Source organism: Rattus norvegicus, chromosome 18 (genome assembly GCF_021556685.1).
Source record: "Rattus norvegicus strain SHRSP/BbbUtx chromosome 18, alternate assembly SHRSP_T2T, whole genome shotgun sequence".
In the NCBI taxonomy this organism is placed as follows: domain Eukaryota; kingdom Metazoa; phylum Chordata; class Mammalia; order Rodentia; family Muridae; genus Rattus; species Rattus norvegicus.
Window position 1 is genome coordinate 63,221,033 of NC_141551.1, and position 25,367 is coordinate 63,246,399.

The window sequence follows — 25,367 nt, forward strand, 5'->3', positions numbered from 1 at the left end:
AAGAGTGACTCTAACCATCATACCTACACCCATGAGCTCCACAGTCAGGCTGGTCACTCCATTTTCTGAGCCCAGAACAGATCTCCATTCCAGGAAATAGGATGCAACTAAAGTGGTCTCACCAAATATGTCTGTTTTGATTAGGACCATGTGAATTGGATCACTTATTGATAGCATTGTTGTTGAATCGGCCATTCTAGTCCCATCACCTAGCAACACAAACCAAAGAAAAAAATTTTACTATGTATTACTTAGAAACGGAATAATTTTACAAGCTTAGGATGTAGCTAAGCGGTAGTAATTACCTAACATGCCCAAGGCTTTGGATTTCATATCCAGAACTGCATACATGTGTGCACACACAAACAAGCAGCGGTGTGCACACAGACACACAAACTTTTGATGTAAATAAACACTAAGTTTATGTACAATGAAGTAACCTGGTGATATCTGTGAGAGCATGCCTGAATCTGGTGAAAACATCCAGTTTCTATGACTGACTTGACAGGACTGGGGGACTATGAGGAAAGTTTTTTAGCTATGTTACTTACAGCAGTCAGTCCCTTCTAATCCACGAGAAGACTTTATTACAGCATGTGCTACTAAGAAACAAAGAGCCATTGGCTGGGTATGGGCAATTCCAGCACTCTGGAGGTAGAGGTGAGTGGATTTGTGAGTTCAAGGCCAGTTAGGGCTACATACTGAGACAGATCTCAGAGAGAGAGAGAGAGAGAGAGAGAGAGAGAGAGAGAGAGAGAGAGAGAGAGAGAGAATATGAATCCCTAAGAATCCCCGGGGCTGGCGAGATGGCTTGGCAGCTAAGAGCACTTGTCCTGCAGAGGACTTGCATCCAATGCCCAGCACCACAGGGCAGCACAGTTTTCTGTGACTGCAGTTCCAGGGACTCTGATGCCATCTCTGACTTCTGTGGGCACACGCATGTGCAGGCACAATACACACATAAAATAAAGCTTACAAAACAAATGTTAACATTAATCCTTACATTCAGAATTCAACTCCAGAAATGATCACCGTATTGTCTATATACAATTGAAAGACCAGGGGCAGAGGAGAAGGCTTGGTGGTTAAAGTGTGTGCCCCGCAATCAAGAGGACCAGAGCTGGGATCTACAGAGCTCACACAAATGCCAGGTGATTGTGGCATCTTGCCTATTATTCCAGCACATGCTGGCACAGCATACATACTCACACACTGAGACAAAAAACAAAAAGCAAAACCTGAGAGCTCTAACACCCCGAGCTAGCAGTTAAGGCTTCCTGTACAGCGGAGTATATGGAGGGGGATGCATGTGCCACAGCATTGTATGGAGGACGAAGGACAACTTGCAGGAGCTGATTCTCTCTTCCCACCACGTGGATTTGGGGGCCAAACTCAGATCATCAGGCTCATGACGCTATGGTTTTATCTGTGGAACCATCTTGCCAGGCCCCCATTAACATTTTTATAGGGAGAGGGAAATTCGAAAAAGGGCTGGGGACGTAGCTCAGAGCATGGAGTGCTTTGTTCATTATGGACTCGGCCTTGGGGTTGACCTCATCATCACACAGACCCAGTGTGTTGGCACAGGTCTAAAATCCATGCACTGGATGCATCGGTGTGGGCTTAAGGCCATCCTCAGCTATACACTGACTTAAAGGCAGCCTGTGCCACATGAGACTATTATCTCACGAAAATACAGGGAAAAGGTTAAAAAAAAAGTTTGAAGCATCTTCTAAAGGTGTTTAAATTATTTAGGCCACTTCTGCAATTCTGCTTGCTTTGTGGCTTTAGATTGGTAAGTAAACTATATAAACTGGCTTCTTTGTTTTGAGTTTTTGAGATATGGTTTCTCTGCGTAGTTAGTCTAGGCTGGCCTCCAACTTGCAATCCTCCTGCCTGAACTCCCCTCTCCTGCCCCAATCCCCGCAAACGATAAGATTATAAGCATGAACCACCACGACCAGATTCAAACTTTGACTTTTAAATTTTAAAACTAGGTGCGGTGGGACGTACTTGCAATTCTAGTACTTGAAGCCTATGTACAGGATAAAAATACACAATTAACTAAAAAGATCAATTAATATAGCAAAAAGAAATGAGAGAAAATCAGCAAATAAAGGAAGAAGCAGAAAAGAGCTCATTTAAATAGAAGACGGCATTAGGGGAAAAGACATAACAAACACTAGACTCATCTACCACCCTCAGTCTCTCCACCCCCACCAAGGACTCACTACACAGACCAGGTTGGCCAGGAACTCAAAGACAGACAGCTGTGCCTTAGGGTTGGGACCAAAAGCTGAGCCACAAGGCCAGGGCTACAATCTCTCTAACAGAAGTCGTGGAAGTCGTCTACGACGAAGAGCAACACGTGTAATTAGATACCACTCTTACCTAAACTTTCTCTGTGAACTTCAAGCAAGAAACCGTCGTGAAAATCAGGCTCGCAAGCGCAGGGCACAGGCTTTGAGCGAAACCGCTGGTTCCGATAGTGCAAGCATAGAGTGAAAGTTGAGCAGATCTGCCCCGGCAGAGGCTCCGGTTCCTGCAGATGTTCCAAGAAAGCTTTTCCACCCAAAACCTGAAGGTAAAGATACCTCCGTGCTGGGTCAATGTTAGCTGTAAAGTGTAGCGACATATGAGGAGACTGCCGAGTAACTGAGTGAATGTCACCAAGACATTACAGACACTTGACAGAGATAAGGATTAAAAAACGTCAACTTCACTACAGAGCAGAACCTGGACTTCATAAGGTCCTCTTTCCTGAGGGAAATAAAGCAAGGCCAGGCGTACCTTTGCTTCTTAGCTGTTTATAAAGCATATAATGCAAGTACCAACTTAGTAACCACATCTGTCAGATAATCACCAAAGATTCAGGTTTATCTTGTGTCTTTGAGACAGGGTTTCTCTGTGAATCCTTGGCTGTTCTAGAACTTTACTCTGTAGACCAGGCTCACCGTGAATTCAGAGATCCACCTACCACTGCCTCTAGGTGCTAGCATTAAAGGTGTGAACCACCAAATCTGTCTTTTATAAAATATACCATTAAAATGCAAGGAATCAGTGCTCCTAGTTTTCGACCAACAGTACCAGATAGTAAGTCTCATATATTTCATGCAAAGCAGCATTAAAGTTTTACGTTAACCAATGACAAATTTTGAGTACTTCGCTTTGAAAAGAAAAACTTAAAATATTTATCAAATGCCAAATACTAGCATATGTCCATTACCAAACACACCAAGTTTATATTGAAAATATATATGTATATACATACTTTTTTTTAATGTTGACTGCTTATCAAAACCAACAGTTTGCTTTGGAGAAGAAGGGAGTTCTTGATCAACACTATCCTAGAAAAGTAGGAAAAAAATACAAATTAGAATTTTTTTTTTTTAAAGTTCAAGCTAAGAAAATTTCAGTGACAGAAGAAAACACTATGGAATCAGGCTCCTTCAGAGAGCCTTCTACCCTAAGATGGGATTAGATCACACTGCCTCCAGGGTTGGGGATTTAGCTCAGTGGTAGAGCGCTTGCCTAGCAAGCGCAAGGCCCTGGGTTCAGTCCTCAGCTCCGGAAAAAAACAAAAAACAAAAACAAAACAAAACAAAAAAAAAACAAACAAAAAAACAGAAGATCACACTGCCTCCAAAGTAAAATAAAATAAAGATAAAATCAAACCAAAGCCTTTATTTTTCTAGCCTAGTTAAAATGAAAATAATACCCATGTCAAAGAGATTTAACTAGCAACAGTCTAAAATGAAGGGATTCAATAGTCTTTAAGTCTTGTCACTCACTAAATGCTAAAACATGTAGACCAGACTGGCCTTGAACTCAGAGAGCTCTGCCTATCTCTGCCTCCTGAGTGCTGGAACGGGATGCCAAGCCTGCCTTTAAAAAACAAATCGATACCTTAAATAAGGCTAAACTTCTTTTAAACCCCATAGAGCATTTGTGTGAGCACAGTGGCACATGTCTTCACTTCCAGCACTTGGGAGGCAGAGGCAGATGGATCTGTGAGTTTAAGGCCAGTCTTGGCACACAGTGAGCTCTAGGACAGCCAGCATAATAAGAGTACTGCTGCTGTCTTCTGACACACTTGTGATGCCAGAAGAGCATCAGATCCCATTACAGATGGTTGTGAGCCACCATGTGGCTGCTGGGAATTGAACTCAGGACCTCTGGAAGGGCAGTCAGTGCTCTTAATTGCTGAGCCATCTCTCCAGCCCGCCATGAACTGATTTTTAAAAAGTAACATTTATGCAGCAGAGGCTGTTAATAGGTCAGTTTTTAATAACAAATAGGTTTGCAAACCTCAAAACCCAAAAAAGGATAGTGTATTAAAGTACCCAACTCTCTGGAGTATTATGAAGTCCATTCTATTTTTAGTAGAATATTACTCTTATATTGAGGTCACAGTTTTTCATTATTGCCTCATTTTCAAAATAAGGCCTGCCTACTTAGTGCACTGGGAGATATCCCATTACTGACCTATTTGTACAGAGAAATGAGGGGTTTTATGTCGCCAGCTCTTTTCTTACGGAATTTCATGAGTGTATCTGTTTTAAAACAGACCTAACCTAAATAAATTAGAGATCGAAGGAATCTGACACATCTGACAGAAGTTTCTGTCACGTCAGAGAAATACTGTCCAACAACTCCTATCTTATGATCTCTGTTAGCCAACTCACGGTGGGGCCAACTTAAACACTCAGAAAAGGAGCCAGGCATTGACTGTGGACACATGCCTTAGTCCCAGCACTCGGGAGGCAGACAACAGGAGATCTCTGTGAATTTGAGGCCATCCTTGGTCTATAAAATGAGTTTCAGGCCAGCCAGAGCTACACTGAGAAAACCTGTCTCAAAAAAAACCAAAAGCACCAGAGGGCAGAACATTATGGAGACGGCAGAGATGACTCAGCAATTTAGAGCACTCGTTTGCTCTTCCAGAGGACCTGAGATCAGTTCCCCCAATATCTTGATGGTGGCTCATTCCAGTTCCAGAGGATCACAGGCCACCCTGAACACTGTGGGCACCAGACCAGCATGTAGCCAAAACAGCCATACACATCAAGTCTTCTTAAAAATCTAAGAAAAATGGCTATTACCAGAGAATGAACTTAAGGTGGTTTTAAGAGAAGCCACAAGTGTGGACCCTGTAAATTGTTAGACAGAGGCAAATATTTTACACTTTCAATTTGTTTAACCTAGGAAATTACTCACAGTCACAAAATTAAGCTCTTTCATTACATCATCAATGATTCCTCGACGTCTGAGAGCTTTGATCAGATCTTCTGTTGATAAATGTTGTTGGTCAGGTGCTAATTCTTCTCGTATAGTCTCGGCAAGAATTTCTCTTATTCTGCCATGGACATCCATCTGTGGAGAAAACCCCACATTACAATTTACAAAATTATACCTGGTGGTGATGGTGCATGCCTTTATTTCTAGCACCCGGGAGGCAGAGACAGGTGGATCTCTGGAGTTCCAGGCCAACCTGGTCTATAGAGTTCCAGGACAGCCAGAAAAACTACACAAAGAAACCCTGTCTCAAAAAACAAAACAAAACAAAAAACCCAACAACAACAACAACAAAAAAAAACCGCACAAAAACAATTTACAACATTATAAAGCAGTTAAACGCCACTTGTAGATTTTAGGCTTCTGAAACTAATGGCAAGTGCCCAATGCCAATAAAATTGAGCTTTTTAAGTGGTGGAAGTTTTGAGCAACATACTAGAAACAATCTGAACTGGTTGGTTATCAACCTTTATTGCTGGTTGCCCGCAAATGATTCAATGAAAACAATTCTTAAGAGAGGGAGTGGAGGACAATCAAAAGAACACAGACCTAGAAGGAGGCAGAACAAAGAGCGAGTTATTTCAGCCTTCTCACTTATTCAACTTGCAACTCTAATTTGTCCGTCTATCTCCTTGCCCATCCGATGGAAAAGCGAGATTGTTTTGAGGATTCGCCAAAAGACGCTAGAGACGCAAACACCGGCGCACCAACACACCATAAAGAAGCTTTATTACTTCAGCTTACGGCCAGCAGTCGGGCGCTGCTGCTGGGAAGTCGCGGTTCTCCTGAAAGCCCCGAGCCGGGTAAACGCGTTCCTTGTCAGTCATTGGAGCGCCCTGTCTCCCATAACTTACTGCGATCGGGCTTCCAGGCGTAAAGAAACCCTAAACATCTGGCCTCGGACTACTTGTACATGAACATCTGGAAAGCGCCCGGACCGCCTCCGGTTTACAGCGGCTCTCCTCCACTCTAGCTAAAGAGCCTTCAGCGCTCCCTCGGGTCACACGCCCAACCGAAGCTTGCCCGCCGGCGCCCGCTCCACAGCCCTGGCTCCGGTCCCGTCCGCCCGAGCTCCTCACCTTGCTCAGCTGCTGGTGGATGAGCTGCTTCAGCTCAGAGGCTTTCTCCGGAGGCAGCGACATGCCGGCACTGGCGCCTCCCGGCCGCTACTCTCCGTCTCACACGGTGCAGCCACGGAGCCCGTCGTCCCGGCCGCGCAGCATCGGTGGCGGGCGTAGCACAAAGCGCCGCGGCCGCGTCAGACCTGGCAGGGCGGGAACCCTGCAGCCGCGGCGCCACAACTAACTGTCTTCAAACCGGGCGGACTGACAGTCGCCGGGGCTGGCCTGCCAGCTGCCTGATCGACGCGGTCCAACGCGCCGCCTCCTCGCGGGTCCCGCACGCGCGGTTCCCACGTCCTCTGTCGCAGGGCCTCGACCTACGACCCCGGGGAACGCCGCCTGCCGAGCGTTCGAGCCTCGTTCAGCACTGAGCGCAGGCAGTGCGTCGGACGCCTACAGGACCCGAAGGACCCGAAGGACCCGGGCGGATCGCGAGTTCCGCCTTCTATCCTAAGGATAGGTATCCTAGCTGTCCCGGACAGCGCTCCAGCTTCTCTTACGCCCACTGCAGTCATGTTCGTTCCCTGCGGGGAGTCGGTCCCCGACCTAAAGAACTTCACACTCCTGATGGTGAGTCTCCACTTGAGTTGGCGCTGTCGCCACCCCGACCCGGGAAGCGCCACCTGGCCTTAGGAGAGCCGGGCACGTGTTTCTGCTTCAGGCTTTAAGCCTGAAAAAAACAAACCAACAAACAAGTTGGTTATCCTTAGAGGCGGCGGTCCAAATTAGCACATTTGTCCGCTCTATCAAGGCCTGCCTGCTAGCTGAAGCCTTCGTTGCCTGGCAACTGTAACGTTTGTACATTGCAGATACATTGCACATAAGTGGCACCGGGGGAATCCCTAAGTTTTATCCGTTGAAGTGTTTTTATGTAGTTTGGGTCCGTGTTGATCTAGGCAATCAATTGCATTAGAGAGCAGATCGTTGTCTAAAAGGCAGTAGTAGAATTGTCCTTGTTTAGTCATCAAGGTTTACAATATAGCTAGAAACACGTGCATATACTAAGAGCATTAAATAAGACAGAAGTTTGAAAAAGAGAACGACCTGAGATTACCGACCTGCGGAAGTCTGGGTGGGAGTGGTTTGACCAAGATTGTATTCCCAGCATTCCAATCGTGAGGCAGGAAGCCCCAGCCTGAAAGACACCTATCCCCGCAAGAAATAAACAAATCAACAAGAACAACAAAGCTTGAGGGGAGGGGGCTAAAGAAATGGCTCCGTAATTAGAGCCTGTGTGGCTTACAGAGGATAGAATTCTTACATACTCACAATGAATGGCTTATAACTCCAGGTCCAGGGTCCCTGACACCCATTCTGGCCAAAGAGAATATCTGAACCCACGTCTGTAAGTACTGCGTGTACTTACAGACACAGTATTTTAAAATGTTTTTAAATTTTAAAAAGTCAACGGGAGAAACACAAGGGCTTTTGATCTTTTAGGAAAAAGATGGGCTTAGGATACCCTTCTGAAAAATGGACATCTAAAATCAGAGGCACATATTCCTGGAGTACCACAAATTTAGAATGATGTGTGGTGAGAATAGGCTTGAAGCCTTGTGATCTACAAGGCAGCAGAGGAGAATGTGTTTAAAGTAAAGGGGAGAGGGGTATCTCCTATTCAGGTTTCAAGCAAGTAAAGTCTAAAGTGTTCATCTGGGAATGCCAACACATAGTTGGTCAGGTAGTTAAGCAGTTACTAGCGCAGTGGCGAAAAAACTCCTCTCGGAGAGGTCAAATGAGTGGAGAGGAGGGGTGGAGCAGTGGTTCTCAACCTGTGGGTCATGACCCCATCGCAGGTGACCTAAGACCATTGGAAATATCAGATATTTACATTACCATTCCTAACAGGAGCGAAATTACCGTAACGAAATAGGAACAAAAATAGTTTTATGGTTGGGAGTCACCACAGCATGAGGAATTGTGTTAGAAAGGTTGAGAACCACAGAGGTAGAGCATGAACGTTTGCGTATTAATTCAGAGGTAGTTTATTTTTACACCGTAGTGGACAACCGTTAGGAGACTTTTAGCTCTGTGGGCTCCTGAGAAGTGAGGGTACTATGTGGTATCAAAAGTACACTTTTGGGGCTGGTGAGATGGCTCAATGGTTAAGAGCACTGACTGCTCTTCCAGAGGTCCTGATTTCAAATCCCAGCAACCACATGGTGGCTCACAACCATCTGTAATGGGATCAGATGCCCTCTTCTGGTGTGTCTGAAGACAGCTACAGTGTACCCATATAAAAATAAAAATAAATATGTAAAAAAAAAAGTACACTTTTTTTTAATGAATAAAAATACAGGCCAGGTGGTGTTGGTGGTGCAGATGTTTAATCTCACCAGAGTAAGGCAGATTCAAGGCTAACTTGGTCTACACAGTGAGTTCCAGAACAGCCAAGGCTACACAGAGAAGCCCTGTCTCAAAAATAAATAAAAAATCATTTTTATAAAAAAGGAATAAAAACACTGAAGTGTCTTTACGTGCTGGTGGGATGAGACTGAGTTTCTTACTCCAAAGTCGGAAAATCCTTAAGAGAATTAAAGTAACCAAGGAATGTGGTAGAAAATACCAGTGAGTCATGGGAAAGTGCTCAGGGAAGACTGAGTCCAGGAAGGTTGAGGAATGAGGAGCTATTGGCTGACGCCAGATCGCAGTTGTGTTTTTTTGCCTTGGGACACATACATAGACTACATTTAAAACAAAAAACCCAGCGCTTCAGGAGGCAACTCAGGGAGAGCTCTTGTAGCTCAGGCTTGAGGATCTGGTGTCACTAGCAGGCACACAAAACCAGTGTGGCCATGCTGGGCTGTAAGGCCAGCATCTGGGAGGGCAGAGACGGGAGGGTCACTGGACCTTCCTGGTCCCTAGTTCTGCGTCTGAAGGGAATAAGACAGTAATAAAGCAATGTACCCGAAGACCCAACAGTGTTCCCCGTGCTCCCTGCATGCGTGCATATGCAAGCACCTGCACATGCAACAGGCAGCTAGCTGCACTCGCACACATGCGCATGTGCACACAAAAGATATTTTGGTGGTAAATCAATACGATTATTTGTATCTTATATATTGGATATAGTTAGTTAGCAAACAGATAATATTGCTCTTCAGCGAAATATATAATAGTGCAAGTTCAGGCAGAAATTTAGCTTTGTACATGCTGAATGGGAGTGACTTTATGATGTGTTCAGTAGACTGGAGTTCTGGATGATTTTAGGGGTATAGGTAAGACATTTGGCACTTTGAAACTATGGGACTCTTTGTGTGTGTGTGTGTGTGTGTGTGTGAGAGAGAGAGAGAGAGAGAGAGAAAGTGTATGTGTGTGTTAGAGAAAGTGTGTGTGAAAGTATGTGTGTGTGTGAGAGAGAAAGTGAGTGTGTGAGAGAAAGTGTATGTGTGTGTGTGAGAGAGAGAGAGAAAGTATGTATGAGAGAGAGAAAGTGTGAAAGTGTGTGTGAGAGAAAGAGAAAGAAAGTGTGTGTGTTTGTGAGAGAGAGAGAGAGAGAGAGAAAGTGTGTGTGTGTGTGTGTGTGTGTGTGTGTGTGTGTGTGTGTGTGTGTGTGTGTTATATCTAATGTGGGGATAACAGTTGCTCCAACCTCTGGAGCAGATAGTATGACAAGTAAACTGAAAGACTACCCAAGGTCTGGTGGCTGTTCATACCTCAGAGCCCCTCTACTGCTTTGCACTCCTTGAAAATAGCGTTTTCAGCTGAGGCGCTCTACTCTGCCTCTTTCCATTCTATAGCCATTTGTCACCTACAGTAAGCCGTTCCTTCATCATCCTCCTTAGAAGTGGTATTCATATACACTGTATCCTTTCCCAACACTACTGTCTCTTTTACTGCTTATCACAAATGAGCCACTTCCTTGGTAGAATGGAAACTCCACAAAGGCGGAAGGCTTTGTTTGATTTTGTAAAACAATCAGTGTCTTGCCGTGTGCTGAGCATAAGCATTCAGTACCTTAGCTATCTAAACTTAAAAACGTGATGTTAATTTTGGTGATTCATAGGACATATCTTTTCTGTTTCAGCCAGCAGTATCCGTTGGGAATGTTGGCCAGCTTGCAATAGATTTGATTATTTCTACACTGAACATGTGTAAGATTGGGTATTTCTATACTGATTGCCTGGTGCCAATGGTTGGGAACAATCCATATGCAACTGAAGAAGAAGACTGGAATGAGCTCAGTATAAATGCTGAAGGTACGTCTGTCTGCGGCACGTTGCCTGCTGTAGAGTGTGTAGTTATTTGAGATGGGGCCTCATTGTACAGCACAGGCTTCTCTGGAGCTTGTAGCCCTCCTGCCTCTGCCACCTGAGTGCTGGGATTGCAGGTGAAAATAATTGTGTCCAGCCTGAGTTCTTTTAAACCAGGAATACTCTCGGGAACAAAGTACGATGACACTGTGTTAGAATGCCGTGTGCTACTTTGTGCTAACTTAAAGCCATAGTTAGGGACTGGGGAGATGGCTCAGTCTTAAGAATACTTGCTGGGGTTGGGGATTTAGCTCAGTGGTAGAGCGCTTGCCTAGGAAGCGCAAGGCCCTGGGTTTGGTCCTCAGCTCCAAAAAAAAAAAAAAAAGAATACTTGCTGCTCTTCCAGAGGACCTGAGTCTAGTTCCCAGCACCACAGGAGGCTGCTCGTAACCACCCGAAACTCCAGCTTTTGAGGATCAGACATCTTCCAGCCTTCATGGGCACTGCACTCAAGGGTGTGCGTATAACTTAGTTATACACAAACAAATTTTTTAACTTAAAAATTTAAAAAGAAACTATAAACCAGGCATGGTGGCACATTCTTACTGTCCAACTGCACGGTAGAGTAGAAACTGGATGATAGCTTGAACAGACTAATCTGGGTGCATTGTAAGACCCGTCTCAAAGCAACGGAATAAAACAAGCCCGAAAGGAAGGAGATATAGGACAGCAATTGGAAAGAGCATAGAGTTTTTATGTTTCCCCTTGCGTGTGTGTGCTCGTGTGTTCATGTTTGTTGTGGGAAGTGTACATGTGTGTGGGAGGCTGGAAGTTGACATAGGAAGTCTTCCTTGATCACTCTGCACTTTATTCATTGAGGCAGAATCAAGTAAACCCAGAGTCCAATGATTCAGCGAGTCTGGCTAGACAGCTTGCCCCAGAGATCTCTTGTCTTCACCTTCTAAGAGGTGGAATTAGAGGTGAGCCACCGCATGCACCCTCATGATAAATACATGGCGAGTTAGTGATGGACCTCTAGGTCAACAGAACTGACAGAATGAATATATACGTGACTCAAGGAAAAGGCCAAGGATCCAGGAGTTGTTCAGTCCACGAAGCCAAAGGAATGCCTCGGCATCAGGGTAGATGAACTTGCCAGCTAGAGTGAGGGCAAGCAGGCAAGAACCAAAAGCTTCCTTCTTCCGTGTCCTTTTATATGAGTGGCCACCAGAAGGTGCTGCCCAGATTTAGGGAGCAGCTTCCCACCTCAGACAATCCAGTCAAGAAAACCCCTCACGGGTGTGCCTAGCTGCTTGGGTTCCAGTTGATTCCAGATACAGCCACATTGACAAGATTGGCCATCACAGGTGTGTGTTAAGGCTCTAACTCTGATCTTCACTCTTGAACACCAGCCCTAAAGCCTATGTTTTATTGTTAAAAATATTTAAATGCTAAAGCTGCTGTAACTCAAGCATTATTTGTCATATTAATAATTTCAGCTTAGCGACTTGCTTGTTGTCTTCTGTTCTGTGATTTCCTTCTCTCTTCTCTTTGTAGTGTATTCCTTACCGTCAAAGAAGCTAGTGGTGCTTCAGCTCAGGTCCATCTTCATTAAGGTTAGTGTGCTTCCCTTCTACGAGCCTCACTGTATAGTGACAACAGTCAAATAGCACTAGGAATCAAGACTAAAGAGGTATTTCTATTACATTGTCTTATACACTTAGGAAAGGGCCTGATTTAATAAAGAATTTCATAATATTTCAGGTGTGACTATCATTTCATTTTTATTCTGAAAGGAATTGTGGATTATTCATGAGTTTAACACATTCTCTGCAGGTAACTCTGCAGAAAAATTTTGAGATGTCAGTCATTTATCAAAACATATTCTAAGCCAGGCATAGGTGGCCCATGCTTTAATCCCAGCACTCGGGAGGCAGAGGCAGGCGGATCTCTGAATTGGAGGCCAGCCTGGCCTATAGAGCAAGTTCCAGGACAGCCAGCCACACAGAGAAACCCTGTTTCGAAAACTCAAAAAAGCTCTAACCCACCATTGCTCTGTCGTACAAAAGAACTGTCATCACTCTGCCCCTTCCAACAGCAATACAACAGTCGTCTAAACCTCCCTTGAACCTCAGGGCTTCCCATCTCAAAAAGAATGAATGCATAGTGCTTTACCAGGGCCTGTGAGCCTCTGTGCCTGGCTCTCTGATAAAATGGTCTCTAGCGCCATCCATCTATTTAGTCTCGGTAGCGACACAGAGCAAGAGACTGCATAAGAACATGGCCGTGTTAGGGGCCTTCTGTTGGTAGCTGCTCAGCATATCGGGCCTCCAGGCACACTGGCACCTGTGGTGGTCTTCAGACACTATCTGTTCAGGAGGTCAGAAATTCAGAAGGTTCTTGGTTTTGTTTTTTGAAGCCAGAACCTTATGTAGCTAGAGTTAGAGTCGGCCTCTGGCTCTAGGATCACAGGTGTGTACTGTCATGCCCAGCTAATAGTAGAAAAGTTAATGGTATAGTACTTTCTTATACTTTCTAATTTATTTTACCTTAGTATATGTGGCAACAAGTACAAGTAAAATTCTCCCAAGAATATTCATGAAATAGAATATTATCAACCACCCAAGGACACAGTGATATGGTAAATCATCATAGAGGTGGACTGACTCCTAGAGCAGATGTTTCTTTCTGTCTGGCTTCCTTTCCTCAGCATTCTGTGTGAGGTTCATCTGGACCTCACAGTAGCGTGCTCGTTCTCTCTCTGTGTGGCATTGTGGATTTAAGTACACCTCTACGTCACTTATGCTCTGGGTTCCCACAGTAGTGCATTTATATTTGTATGATTGGTATGTGTGTTGTTGTTTTGCTTTGGTTGTCGTATTCAGCACTGGGGATTAGTCCCAGGACCTTGGGCTACTGGACAAGAGAACTTGTCTAGTGTATTTCATCCTTAAACGTTCGAGTGGCTTTGAGGAACAAGGATGGGCTCGGGCTTTGGATGAGCAATAGAGCACTTGCCTAGTCCGTGTGATGAGATGCGTCTCGGGGTTCCATCCAGTCATGGGAAGAGGAGCTGAAGTTAGAAAACGAGGGTGGCCATAACCACAGACAGCATCATTCGCAACCCTGATGACATCACTTACGTGGACGTGTCAGCCAATGTATTTAGTTCTCCCCAATTATTTCCAAGAATCGATTCAGTCCTAGAAGCAGTCAAGGCTCACAGGTTTCGTCTTACCGTTTCATCCTGCAGTCGGTGTCTTTAACTGTTCCCCTCCTCTTTCTGTTCTTCTTGGTGTTGATTCCTTTGAGGAATCAAAGCCAGATAATCATTACTCTGTGTCTGACTGATTAGTTCCTTGTGATCATAGTACAATGAACTTTATAATAAGAATACCTTGTAGATGACTATGTGTTGGTTAAGTAAAAAAAAAAAGAGACTTTTTCCTTAGGATACAGATCTACATTCTTCACAATTTATTTTATAATTGTAAAGATATATTAAATCAAAGTAAGTGGATTTGACAGTACTCATCATTTCAGTGGCAGTGAATTATGTCATTCATTGTCAGGTGAGGTTGGTAGGGAAGGGGTTACATGGGTTATCTTTACACTCTGAGATCTCAATTTCATATTTTCTTTCTGCTATCTCAATGGCATATGAAGTATAAATCCAAGTCATTCTGTGAAAAACTGCTGGCCTGGGCAGAAAGTAGCTGCTGTGCCAGGATCATCGTTCTCTCCAGCAGCCACTCATATCACCGTACTGATGTACAACTCCGCAGGTATGTTCCTGCCTGTGTTACAGTTGATACAGTGGTCATTTGTTTACCTAAAATTTAAAGACCAATATATTTAAAGGGCAGTGTATCCTTTCCTAACTGGATTTAGAAGGAAGAAGGGGAAAGAAGGTGAGAGGAGAGTAGGTGGGTAGGCTTTAGCTCCTCTAAGGCCAGTACAGCTGAGTAGAAGGAAGAGAACATCTTATGTGCTTTATGCACAGCAAGCACTTTGCTGCTGAGTAAACCACTCTCGGTCCCTACATTAAATAGAAGCATTTGAAAGATTAAACCAACTTTATTTATTTCCCTATATGCCACCATTTGTATTTGTAGGAATCCTTTTAATATCCTAGCATGTCAGTAGGGTCATTTTGCACAGGGTAGAGAGGTAGACACGTGTTGTGGATCAAGCCGAGGTTATAGAGGCGTGGTATATAACCGAGGTTATAGAGGCGTGGTATCTATAGAGTGTGCTGTGATTATGCTGGAGATCTAACCCAGGGCCTGGCATACTCCAGACAAAACTCCACCATGATTCCCCAGAGTGAGTTCTTAAACATTAAATGAGACAAAACTTACCAGAAATAGAAGCTTTTATATTTGATCACTGATTTAATAAAATATTATAGGGACTGCTCTCATTATTACCCTAAAGTTTGACTTTTGTTTTGTTTTTCTCTGATATTTGTAATTTTTTAAAAACATAATATGATTTTTCTAGTACTCCCTTTCGGTATCTTCTTACACCTTGTTTGCAAAAGAGTGTTCAAAATAAAATAAAGAGCCTAAACTGGCTAGAAATGGAAAAGAGTCGGTGCATCCCCGAGATGAGTGATTCTGAGTTCTGCATTCGCATTCCCGGAGGTGGAATCACAAAAACACTCTATGAGGAAAGGTGAGTGTCATTTCCTTCTCACTGTTGAGTTATACAGAGTCTCATGAAGCCCAGGCTGGCCTTGAACCCCTGACTTCCCTGCTTCCACTTCCCAAGTACTGGGGTTGCAGGCTACCATGCTTGTTTGCTTGCTCCCTCCCTCCTGTTCTGTACTCCAGGCTGGCCTTCAGCTTACTGTAGTGGCCCAACTCAAGATCTTCCTGAAAGTTACCGAGGAGAAAAACTTGTCCTCTGCTGTTCATGTTCTACAAGTTTTACAGCTTTTGTTTTGTTTGACATCTTTTATGGTAGTCAGTGTTTTGTAGTGGTACATTCTGATTCTTTTCTCTTTCCCCTTTGTTTTTGTATTTATGTGTTGTTCAAGGGACTGAACTCAGGGCATCATGCATGAGTTCACGCATGAGTTCTCCCTCTGAAATAGACTTCTAGGCTTTCTGTAGAGGTCCTTTGTGCTGATTACACATGTGCCTCCAAGTTAGCTAATTGAAACTAACACTAACATCAGCTGCACTGTGTCCCTCCGTCACACTGTCAGCACATTTGGTCTTTATTTACTGCATGCACACTAACATCAGTTTTAGAAGTGTATACAGTTGCTTCTGATTAGTTTCTGAAGTATAAGCAAGTTGTAAATGAGAGGAAAGGTGAGAACTAGAAAGCTATCATATTTCTCTCAGCCTCTTTTCTTGCAGATTGACTTTTATGTGCACCCCATGTCTGCTGTCAGACTCTGGTGCTACAGGTGCTAATCAGTGTTCCTGGCTTTATCCTTGAATCCGCTTTTCTTCCTCCAACATGGGCCTGATTAAGTTCATGGACAACAGAGCCCATGGCTGTGAAAGGAAGATGCTGCTTACAGGGAGCCTCTGTGGACTGTCAGTGCCATGTGTTCTACTCTATACTCTGCTGTGAAGAGAGATCAAATGAGCATTGTCCCTGTGGTTCCTCAGAAATAGACTCGAGTAAGCCAGAGCTGACCATAGACAAACACATCTCTTCTCTGCCATTGCTCAGAGTCATTTAATAAATCTGCCTCAGTGGGCACATTGTCACATGCCTACAGTCCCACATTTTGGAGACTAAGGCAGGAGAATTAACAATTCTAGGCTAGTCAGGTCTGTGTTGTGGGACTGTCTTAGAAAAATCAGTGGACCAGGGACTGGAGAGATGGCTCAGTGGTTAAGAGCACCGGCTGCTCTTCCAGAGGCCCTGAGTTCAATTCCCAGCAGCCACATGGTGGCTCACAACCATCTGTAATGGGATCTGATGCCCTCTTCTGGTGTGTCTGAAAACAGCCACAGTGTACTCATGTACATGAATTAAAAATAAATCTTTAAAAAAAGAAATGAGTGGACCTTCAGCTTGGATGCTTTTGCAGACCCTGGTGGAGTCATTGCAGCTGGTACTGTAGTGTAAATAGAGGTGACGGACACCCTTGATGGTGCTTGACACTCTCCTGTGCTGCTATGCCTGACTCACTGCAGACACACACCTTTGTAACCACGTAAGGGAAACAGTTGAAGAGCTGAAGGCCTAAATGACTGGCTCAAAGCTATACCAATAATAAACAACAGAGCCAGAATTCAGTCTTGGTGTCTACCCCAGAGACTGCACTTTCAGCTCTTTTACTCTCTTCACTAGCAGGGTTAATCCCCACAATCTGTGGCACATTAGAGTTTATTTTGGTTAAAACATCACATTTCTTGTTATTCACAGGTATTTATGTTTGTCCCCTTCCCTGAGGTAAGGATTAAACCCAGGCAGTCAGGAATGCTACCTGTGCAGGACCTTCACCACCGCGCCTCATTCCCAGCTCCTCCTGTCCTCTATTTTGAAAATATTTAAGATCTCTTTCCTAAATACTGTATGCGCATTTCAGTTTGTTTTTCTGCAACTGTCAGTGTTCTCTATTCCTGAACATTTCTTTCAGCTGCTGCTTCCTTGTCTATCTGTCACTCACTCAGCCATTGTCTGACCAGAGCCTGGAGCCCCTGTGGTCTATGTGTTCTCTGGTCTGCTAGGTCAGTCAGAAGCTTGGAGTTGTTCTTGTGCCTCATTTGGCCTGTCTTCTTTGCAGCCTAGATACTTGTATCAGACAGCTGAGAGTGCTATGGCAATGTGAGATGGCCCAGATAGCCCAGGACAATAGAAACGTTCCCTCTCACAGTTGGGGAGTAGCCCTTCATGTAGCCATTTGTGTAGCCAGCCGATCCGGTTGTTTGTGTTCATACAGCAGAGACAAGTTTTCTCTTGATGTACAGCCATGATTCCCCTTTTATGACCTCAGTGAGCCTCAGCTACCCAGTAAAGACCCGTTCTCTTGCTTCAGTCACAACATGATGAATTGTGGGAAGGAGCAATTCATTCCATAGCATCTGCTTATGGTCTCTTAACTGACTGGGCTGTGTGCTCTGTCCTGACCTGCTCTGCTCTCTCCATGGGCTATCAGCAGGTAGTGGTTGCCAAGAGTCCCCAGTAAAATCTATCAGTGATTTTTATCAGCACTTGATTCCTGCTTTTTAACAGGCCATCCAACGGCTTCCACAATCTCTTCACCTGACTCCTTCCTGGTCTTCCGTACACTCTGCTCTCTGTACCCCAGTAAATGTCAAAAGGATAATTCCTTGAAGGGTGTCTCCCTCCTGCTCTTGTTCTCTTTTCTTCTCCTCACTTCTAGTTTGCAAGAGTCTGCTCTCAGTTTACCTCTTCTTGTGTACTGATGCCTTCTGTACATACATGGGGCATCCTTGTACCCTCCTCTCTGCTTCTTCTCAAGTCAAAAAAAGCCCATATAAGAGGTACTGTCCTCTTAGTGAAAGAAAAAAAATGAAAGTTTGACATAGAGAACTGCTTTTAGATAATGTGCAACAGACAGCACTGTGTGTCCTCTGTGAAAACGCCCTGTAATTGTCCTAACTTTCTATTGGCAGCTGCCATCTGGCTGCAGCACAGCAGGGACAGGAGATGAGACCGGGAGGCTAAGGTGACTAGAAATGCAAGCAGAAAACCAGAAACAGGATTGTGGTTCTAGGGGTCGGCTCAGGCCTCTGAATTCTCAGCCACACATGCAGGGTGAAACTTCACAAGGCCAGGCTTCTTGGTTGGTCAGTCTGTCAGTCTCTACCTCTCTTTCCCTGGTGCTTTTTATTTTACTTTGTTTCCGAGACAGGATCTCACATAGCCTAGGCTAACCCCAACTCAGCAGTTTTCCTGCCTCAGTCTCCATTGTGCGAGGATTGCAGGATGTGCCTCTGTGCCCATTGAGGTGGGGCACATAATTCTCTTATGGATGAGAAACTTTAGAGCCCAGAAGTGTTACTCAACACTTCTGCTAAGTGGGACAGCCAGAGTTTGAATCCTGCCATTCTGTTTTGTTCCTGTGATTCCAACTGATTCATGAATAAGGTTGGAGACAGTGAAAAATAAAATTTCCAGATAATGTCAATAAATAGTAAGGGTATGTTATTGCACACATCTAATCCCAGCATTCAGGAAGCAGAGGCAGGAGGATCTCTATGTGTTGAAGGCCAGCCTGATCTACATAATGAGTTCCAGGACAGTTGGGTACATAGAGACCCTGTCTCAAACGGAACAAGTTATCTGTAAGAAATAACCTTTCTTCTCTTTACCATTTCATTCTCTTCCTGTTTTCTTTCACTGTTTTAGATTACTAAGTGTGGAGCCAAGGCTGGTGTTTCATACCAGTAATCCCAGCACTTGAAAGGTGGAGTCAGGAGGATCAGGAGTGTAAAGTCAGCCCCAACTATGTAGCAAGCTTAAGGCTAATCTTTGCCACAGAAGACCTGTTAAACAAGACTGTTAATTCAGTCTCTTTGCTTCTGAAAACCACTCTCAAAGTAGGCTTTTGAACTAGTGCAGAGCATGTCTTCTGTGCCAATAGCTAAAGCTATTGTAAGTTTTTCCTTGAGAGTAAGAATGAGGCATACACTTGCATATTCCCGAGGCTGCAGAATATATGTGGGACAATGGGAGGTAAGAAATCTTTTTTTTTTTTTTTTTGGTTCTTTTTTTCGGAGCTGGGGACCGAACCCAGGGCCTTGTGCTTCCTAGGTAAGCGCTCTACCACTGAGCTAAATCCCCAGCCCCGAGGTAAGAAATCTTAACGTGAGGCAGGTTAACTTAATGCTGTAAGCATCTTGTATCAGGAAAAAACAATGAATTGTTCTTTTTATTTCTAACAGCTGTTGTAAAGAAATCCAAATGGCAGTTCTGCTGAAATTTGTTTCAGAAGGGGACAATATCCCAGATGCAGTCAGCCTTGTGGAGTATCTTAATGAATGGCTTCAGATAATCAAACCATGTGTAAGTTTTACTGTGGTGTAAGTCTCTGTGCTGATTCACTGAGTGTCCATTACTTGTATTATGTGTAAAGTAGGCTCCAGAGGTGAAAGTTTGTTTAACAAATAATATCTCAGCATAAACGTTAGTTTGAGCCAAACCTTTGAAAGTGAGTGAGAACAGTTAGCTAACCTGTCGCCGATTGCTGGTGGAGGCAGCTTTGCAGACAGGAAAGCCCTGAGAGCCTCAGGGTGCTCGCTGTGTACTGGGTAATTGGGATGACTTTGGTTTGGTTTGGTTTTTCCAGACAGTTTCTCTGTGCAACCTTGGCTCTCCTAGAACTCAATCTGTAGACCAGGCTGGCCTTGAACTTACAGAGATCTGCCTGCCTCTGCCAAATGCTGCGGTTAAAGGCATGGACCTGAGACACTGCCACCCAGCCTGTTTTGTCTTGTTTTGTATGTTTTGTAGTTTTGATTGAGCTGGTTTGTATTTTGAGACAAGGTTTATGTAGCCCTGGCTGTTCTAGAGCTTGCTATGTAGACAAGGCTGACTTCAAATTCGGAGAGATCCTCCTCTCTCTGCCTCCCACAACTGGGATTAAAGACATGTGTCATTATATCCTACCCCAAACAACTTTTTTTTTAAGATTTATTTACTTATTTTATATATGTAAGTACACTGTTGCTATTATCAGACACACCAAAAGAGAGCATTGGATCCAATAACAATTGTGAGCCACCATGTGGTTGCTGGGAATTGAACTCAGGACCTCTGGAAGAGCAGTCAGTGCTCTTAATCACTGAGCCATCTCTCCAGCCCTAACAAAAGAGTAAACCAGACTTCTGTACAGTCCATCTTTAGGGAATTGCTGTGACCACTGAGTAGAACCCTGTCTCTTGGACTAATTCTAACACACTATTCCCTGCTGTGAAAGGAACAGTGTGCCCAGAGAAATGAGCCTGGAGGCCTCACAGAAGCACCACAGGCCAAGCATGATATCGCATGCCACTAATCACAGCACCTGGGAGGCAGAAGTAGCCAGATTAATGTGAGTTTGAAGCCGGCTACCTACATAAGTTTTAAGACAGCCAGAGCTAGGCTGTGAGATCTTGTTTCAACCCCGACCCCAGCCCAAATTCTCAAGCTACTTTGTTTCTTTTAACCTCACACACACACACACACACACACACACACACACACACACACACACACACACACACTCACACACTGTGTGTTCAGTAGACCAGGTCCTATGTATCAAGACTGTTAACACTGACTGTAACTGTCTGCCTCCACCTTCCCAGTACCTGCACTGCAGCAGTACACGGCCATGCCCACCCCTGCTCCTCTTGAATTTAATTTACTTAATACACTTTCTTTGTAGCTATTTTGGCAGATTGTTGAGGTAAAACTTAGAAACCTATTATTTTATATGAAGACAGAAACTTACCAGCTTTGGTTTTCCTAATAATGAAAACTAGCTACAAAAGAGACCAAAAGAGAGATTTGATGGTGAGACTAAAGATGAAGTGTCTTCCTATTGTTACAGAGTGACGGCCCCGTGGCCTCTGTCTTGCCATGGAAGATCCCCAGCTCTTGGCGGCTGCTCTTTGGCAGTGGACTTCCTCCCGCACTGTTCTGATCTGTTTTCAGCCTTCTCCCTCGCCCCGCAGACATCACAAAACCAGCTGTTGGGTGTGTGCTGTGCAGAATTTTGTGCTGCCCCGGGGTGTGTTAGAAGTGCTATAGTAAAACCTCGAAGAAAAGAGGTTGTAAAGGTTATTATGCTTGTTATATACAATAAATGTAAATTCTGTACAATAAATTATATTTACTAAGCAGTTTTATCTGTAAAGTTATCCCTTTTTGGATCAGAACTGTATTAACTTTCTATTTGTACTATATCAGTTATTATCACAATCCTAGTGGAATAGAGGTCTGAGTTTACTTTACCAGAAAGGTCAGAAGCCCACAGATCCTTCCAAGGCTGCAATCCAGCTGGCATCCAGAGGCCCTTGTTATTCTGATAACGAATACATTGATGTCAAACAAAACTAGGAAGGAAAAGGCTACTACATGTGAAATCAAACAATTCTTTTTGTGTATCTTTAACCCTGGCTGTCCTGGAACTCACTGTGTAGACCAGGTTAGCCTTAGACTCAGAGTTCTGCTGCCTTTGCCTCTGGAGTTCTAGGGTTAAAGGCGTGTGCCATAGCTGGTTTTTGCTACTTTGTGGTTTGTTCTTTTTCCCACCCTTTATCCCCCTGCACTCTAGTTTCACCCCCTAACACTAGAAAGGAGAAAAGGAAGAAGGGAGAGAGACCCCTGATCTAATTACTTTCACAACTGCTCCCAGTTCCCAGCCCAGCCCCTTCAAGTGTTTCTCCCAACCGTTCCTCCATCAGATCCCCAACAGGCCGCTTAAACAGTCCCTTCTCCTAGTTTTCCCAGTATTAACATCTCCAAACTATACCAACCGTTGTAGCCTATCTGCTGAGCTCAGCTTCTCCTTGCTTAACTGTCTCCTAGCAATGCCTTTTCCACCAACTGCCTTTCCTTCTCCTCCATCACTCCAATTCTCTTTTCTTAGCCAGGTTTTTTGTTTTGTTTGTTTGTTTGTTTTTCTATATTTGATTCTATTCCCAGAAATCCAGAGGCAACCAACACTGAAGGTCATAGGGTCAAGAAGTTCTGACAGATAAGGGTCAGATGCACAAGGACAATCACACTGCAGCGTGCATCTGGTCAGACTAAGCAATCTTAAGAAAACTAACAGTTATACACAATGATATCAGGGCTCCCAGTGTCATACAATAAACACTAACAGGCCTTATTAGACTTTAGTCTACTTCTGATAGAACAGTAGACAATTTCAGTATTTTTTTTTTCTTTTTCTTTTTTTCAGAGCTGGGGACCGAACCCAGGGCCTTGCGCTTGCTAGACAAGCGCTCTACCACTGAGCTAAATCCCCAACCCTCAATTTCAGTATTTTGCTGTCAATCTCGGTATATCATCCAAACAAAATCAATGAAGAAACTTCAGAGTTTCTACGTGATAGACCAAATGGACTTAACAGACAACCTACAGACTTCCGTTTAACAGAGGACTACACCTCTGTCTGCAGCCTGTGGAACCTCGAACAGTGATTATATCCCATGCTACAGAGCAAATCTTAACAAATGCAAAAGAACTGGAAGTATGAGAACATAGTTATCAAGTCTAGCTTGGTAGAACAGTCCGTGCTGTCAATCCTGACAACCTAAGTTTAAGCCCCACAGAGCTGCTCTCTACTTGCCTGGAAAGCACACCATACATGCCCTAGAAAGGCTGAAGGCTTTCTCACCTATAGTGGCCATGATAACTATGTTGGGGACATTTCAGTCAGAACAGCTCAACCCAGATTTGCAGATGGGGTCTAACCGAATGGATTCCATGCCATCCAGAGCTGTGGCCTGTGGAGAGCCGTCTGCTTCTCAAGTGGCCTGGGTGAGGTCAGGAATGAGAAATGAGTTCTGGCCTGCCTTCCTGACACAGGCATATGAGGAACACATGACTTCTCCTGTGTTTTGACTGTGTCATTCCTAGTAGGAGCTCAGTAGACTCAAGATGAGTTCCGAGGGCACAGGTGTCTATCAGAAGCTGTAATCCTGGATGCAGACAGTCGAGATTTACCCCACCAATGCAGGACTGCGTTTCAGTTTTAGGAGAAAGATCTAGAAGTCACTGATAAACCTTCCAACCTCCTCTAAAACTTGCTATGGAATGCTTGGGATTGGAACCTAATTTCCTGACTGTCCTCTGAGAAGAGAAAGGTAGACTGACACAAACACTGAAGCCAGTCATGGTGACACAAGCTTGTAACTTCAGCACTTAGGAAGTGGACACAGGAGGGTCAGGAGTTCAGGCACAGCTCCAACTACACGGAGAGTTTGAGACCCATCGGGGCTACATGAGATCCTGTCACAGAAAAACAGTGAGAACCTCAACACACAAAACCCCACTGAAGGGGCTGGGGATTTAGCTCAGTGGTAGAGCGCTTACCTAGGAAGCGCAAGGCCCTGGGTTCGGTCCCCAGCTCCGAAAAAAAGAACCAAAAAAAAAAAAAAACAAAAAAAAAAAAACCCACTGAAGTCTTTAAGACAAAACTGAATTGCATTCAGCTCAGGTTACTCAAGCCCCAGAGAATATGACATCCTCTTCTGGGCACAGGTTCTTTCTTCCAGTTGTTGAACTATAAGCAATAGATATACTCTCGGTATAAAAATTTCAAAATAATACAAATATAAAATGTCCTGGGGTTGGGGATTTAGCTCAGTGGTAGAGCACTTGCCTAGCAAGCGCAAGGCCCTGGGTTCGGTCCCCAGCTCCGAAAAAAAAGAAAAAAGAAGAAAAAAATAAATAAAATGTCCCTAGTCAACCTTTCTGTCACGTGCCCTCAGGTAAAATGACATACTTCCAAGCCTCTGTGGAGGCTTGGCTGCCCTGGAACTCACTCTGTAGACCAGGATAGCCTCAAACTCAAGAGATCCACCTGCCCCTGCCTCCTACATGCTGGGATTAAAGGTGTGCACCACTACCACCTGGCCAGAAGACAGAGATTGTAAAACCAGGAGTGATGGCACATGTTTAACATCTGTGGGATGGAATCAGGAGGATCAGAAGCTAAGGTTATCCTTAGCTACATAGCAAGTTTGATGCCAGCCTGGGCTACCTTGTCTCAAAACAAAAAACAAAACAAAACAAAATAAAAAAAAAACCCAAACAAACAAACAAAAGAAACATTTCGTCATTCATGATGCTATGATTGGGAACACTGTACCTAGTGAAACTAATAAGGTAGGGCTAGGATCTAAACAAGTGAGTTCAAAGTAGCAGAGACTAAAATGGTACCAGCCAGAGGGTGGGTGTTGGGAAGAAGATAAGAGATCATTATCAAGGAGGCCTCAATTTCAAGAGAAATGGCTTTCTCTGAAATACACTGCATATGATGAATATGCATTGTGTTGTACATTTAACTATTGAAAGTCAATTTCAAATATTCTCAACATAAAGATGAAAAATAGTTGAAATGATGGATACATAATTGGCTTGACTTATTCAGTTTACATGAATCATAACCTCACTTTGTACCCATCAATAAGTTATCAGTTCACAATTAAAATAGAAAAAAAATTAGTAATGACAGTCCCAGATCCCTCAAATTCAGTAATGTTTGAAATGGCTAATAATTATTTTCCAATATGTATTTGAAATGAAATGAAATTTAATTTTCCACTTCCTCAGGTTTCTGTCTTTAGACTGTCAGGTGATTCTCAGATGTGTAATTCCGTTCATTTTCCCCTGCTCTCTGCACCTGACATCTATGTACCTCCTGAACACGGGAAGCTGTGCCACCTTCTCCCTGGTCTTCTCTTGCACAGGTCTTGGGGGAAGTCCTGAGGATTCTCATTGTATTCACACCTGAGGACCTGCTAACCTGCACTGATGCTGCTCTAGGCCACTGTCACCTCTTTTCAGAGTGGTCTTGCTCTGACTCTCATTCTCCTTTCCTTTTTGGGACAGGGCCTGTATCAAAGAGTATGTAGTCCTGGCTGCCCTGGAACTCATATGGACGGGCTGACCAACTTAGAAAGAAGCTTAGGTTGGCTCACTGTCCCAGCTTAAGGGGAATGTTCAGTGGGCTGACAACAATGCACAGGTTTTCCTGGGGTTTACATGTATGACAGTGTACTACATGTGGAGACTGCATCTGTTAAGGGCATTCACCTATTCACGTCGA

At 44.1% G+C, this 25,367-nt stretch overlaps 2 protein-coding genes across 17 annotated transcripts in view; one reads left to right on the plus strand and one right to left on the minus strand.

Moving 5' to 3' along the window:
• Cep76 (centrosomal protein 76) overlaps positions 1-6,622 on the minus strand; it is a 34,109-nt gene extending 27,487 nt beyond the window's left edge. For 3 of the 14 annotated variants that reach the window (XR_015642174.1, XR_015642172.1, XM_087592360.1), the window contains exons 1-5: positions 6,375-6,622; positions 5,218-5,373; positions 3,272-3,347; positions 2,392-2,616; positions 24-209 (exon numbers count right to left, since the gene is read on the minus strand). Coding sequence is in view for 9 of the 14 variants with exons in the window: in XM_087592360.1 (XP_087448486.1) it covers positions 24-209; positions 2,392-2,616; positions 3,272-3,347; positions 5,218-5,373; positions 6,375-6,437 (706 nt within the window). In the remaining 5 variants the exon portion in view is untranslated. 14 annotated transcript variants of the gene reach the window in all.
• A 227-nt stretch (positions 6,623-6,849) lies between these two features.
• Psmg2 (proteasome assembly chaperone 2) lies at positions 6,850-24,783 on the plus strand. 3 transcript variants are annotated; one of them, XR_015642169.1, is made up of 7 exons: positions 6,850-6,986; positions 10,444-10,615; positions 12,167-12,225; positions 14,276-14,394; positions 15,113-15,286; positions 19,489-20,930; positions 23,953-24,783. XR_015642169.1 is itself a non-coding variant. In NM_001106138.2 (7 exons), exons 1-7 carry the CDS (start codon positions 6,930-6,932, stop codon positions 21,228-21,230), a joined length of 795 nt encoding a protein of 264 aa, NP_001099608.2. In that variant the 5' UTR covers positions 6,860-6,929; the 3' UTR covers positions 21,231-21,429. The 3 variants fall into 3 exon arrangements, 1 of the variants encoding a protein (NP_001099608.2); XR_015642170.1 differs by having other exon boundaries at positions 19,489-20,717; NM_001106138.2 differs by lacking the exon at positions 23,953-24,783 and adding an exon at positions 21,138-21,429 and having other exon boundaries at positions 6,860-6,986; positions 19,489-19,609.
• Positions 24,784-25,367: the final 584 nt, after the last annotated feature.

Coding starts and splice junctions, on each gene's coding strand:
- Psmg2 (NM_001106138.2), top strand. CDS start 6,930: ATGTTCGTTCCCTGCGGGGAGTCGGTCCCCGACCTAAAGAACTTCACA. Junction 6,987..10,443: donor AGAACTTCACACTCCTGATG/GTGAGTCTCCAC, acceptor TTTCTGTTTCAG/CCAGCAGTATCCGTTGGGAA. Junction 19,610..21,137: donor TTCAGATAATCAAACCATGT/GTAAGTTTTACT, acceptor CTATTGTTACAG/AGTGACGGCCCCGTGGCCTC.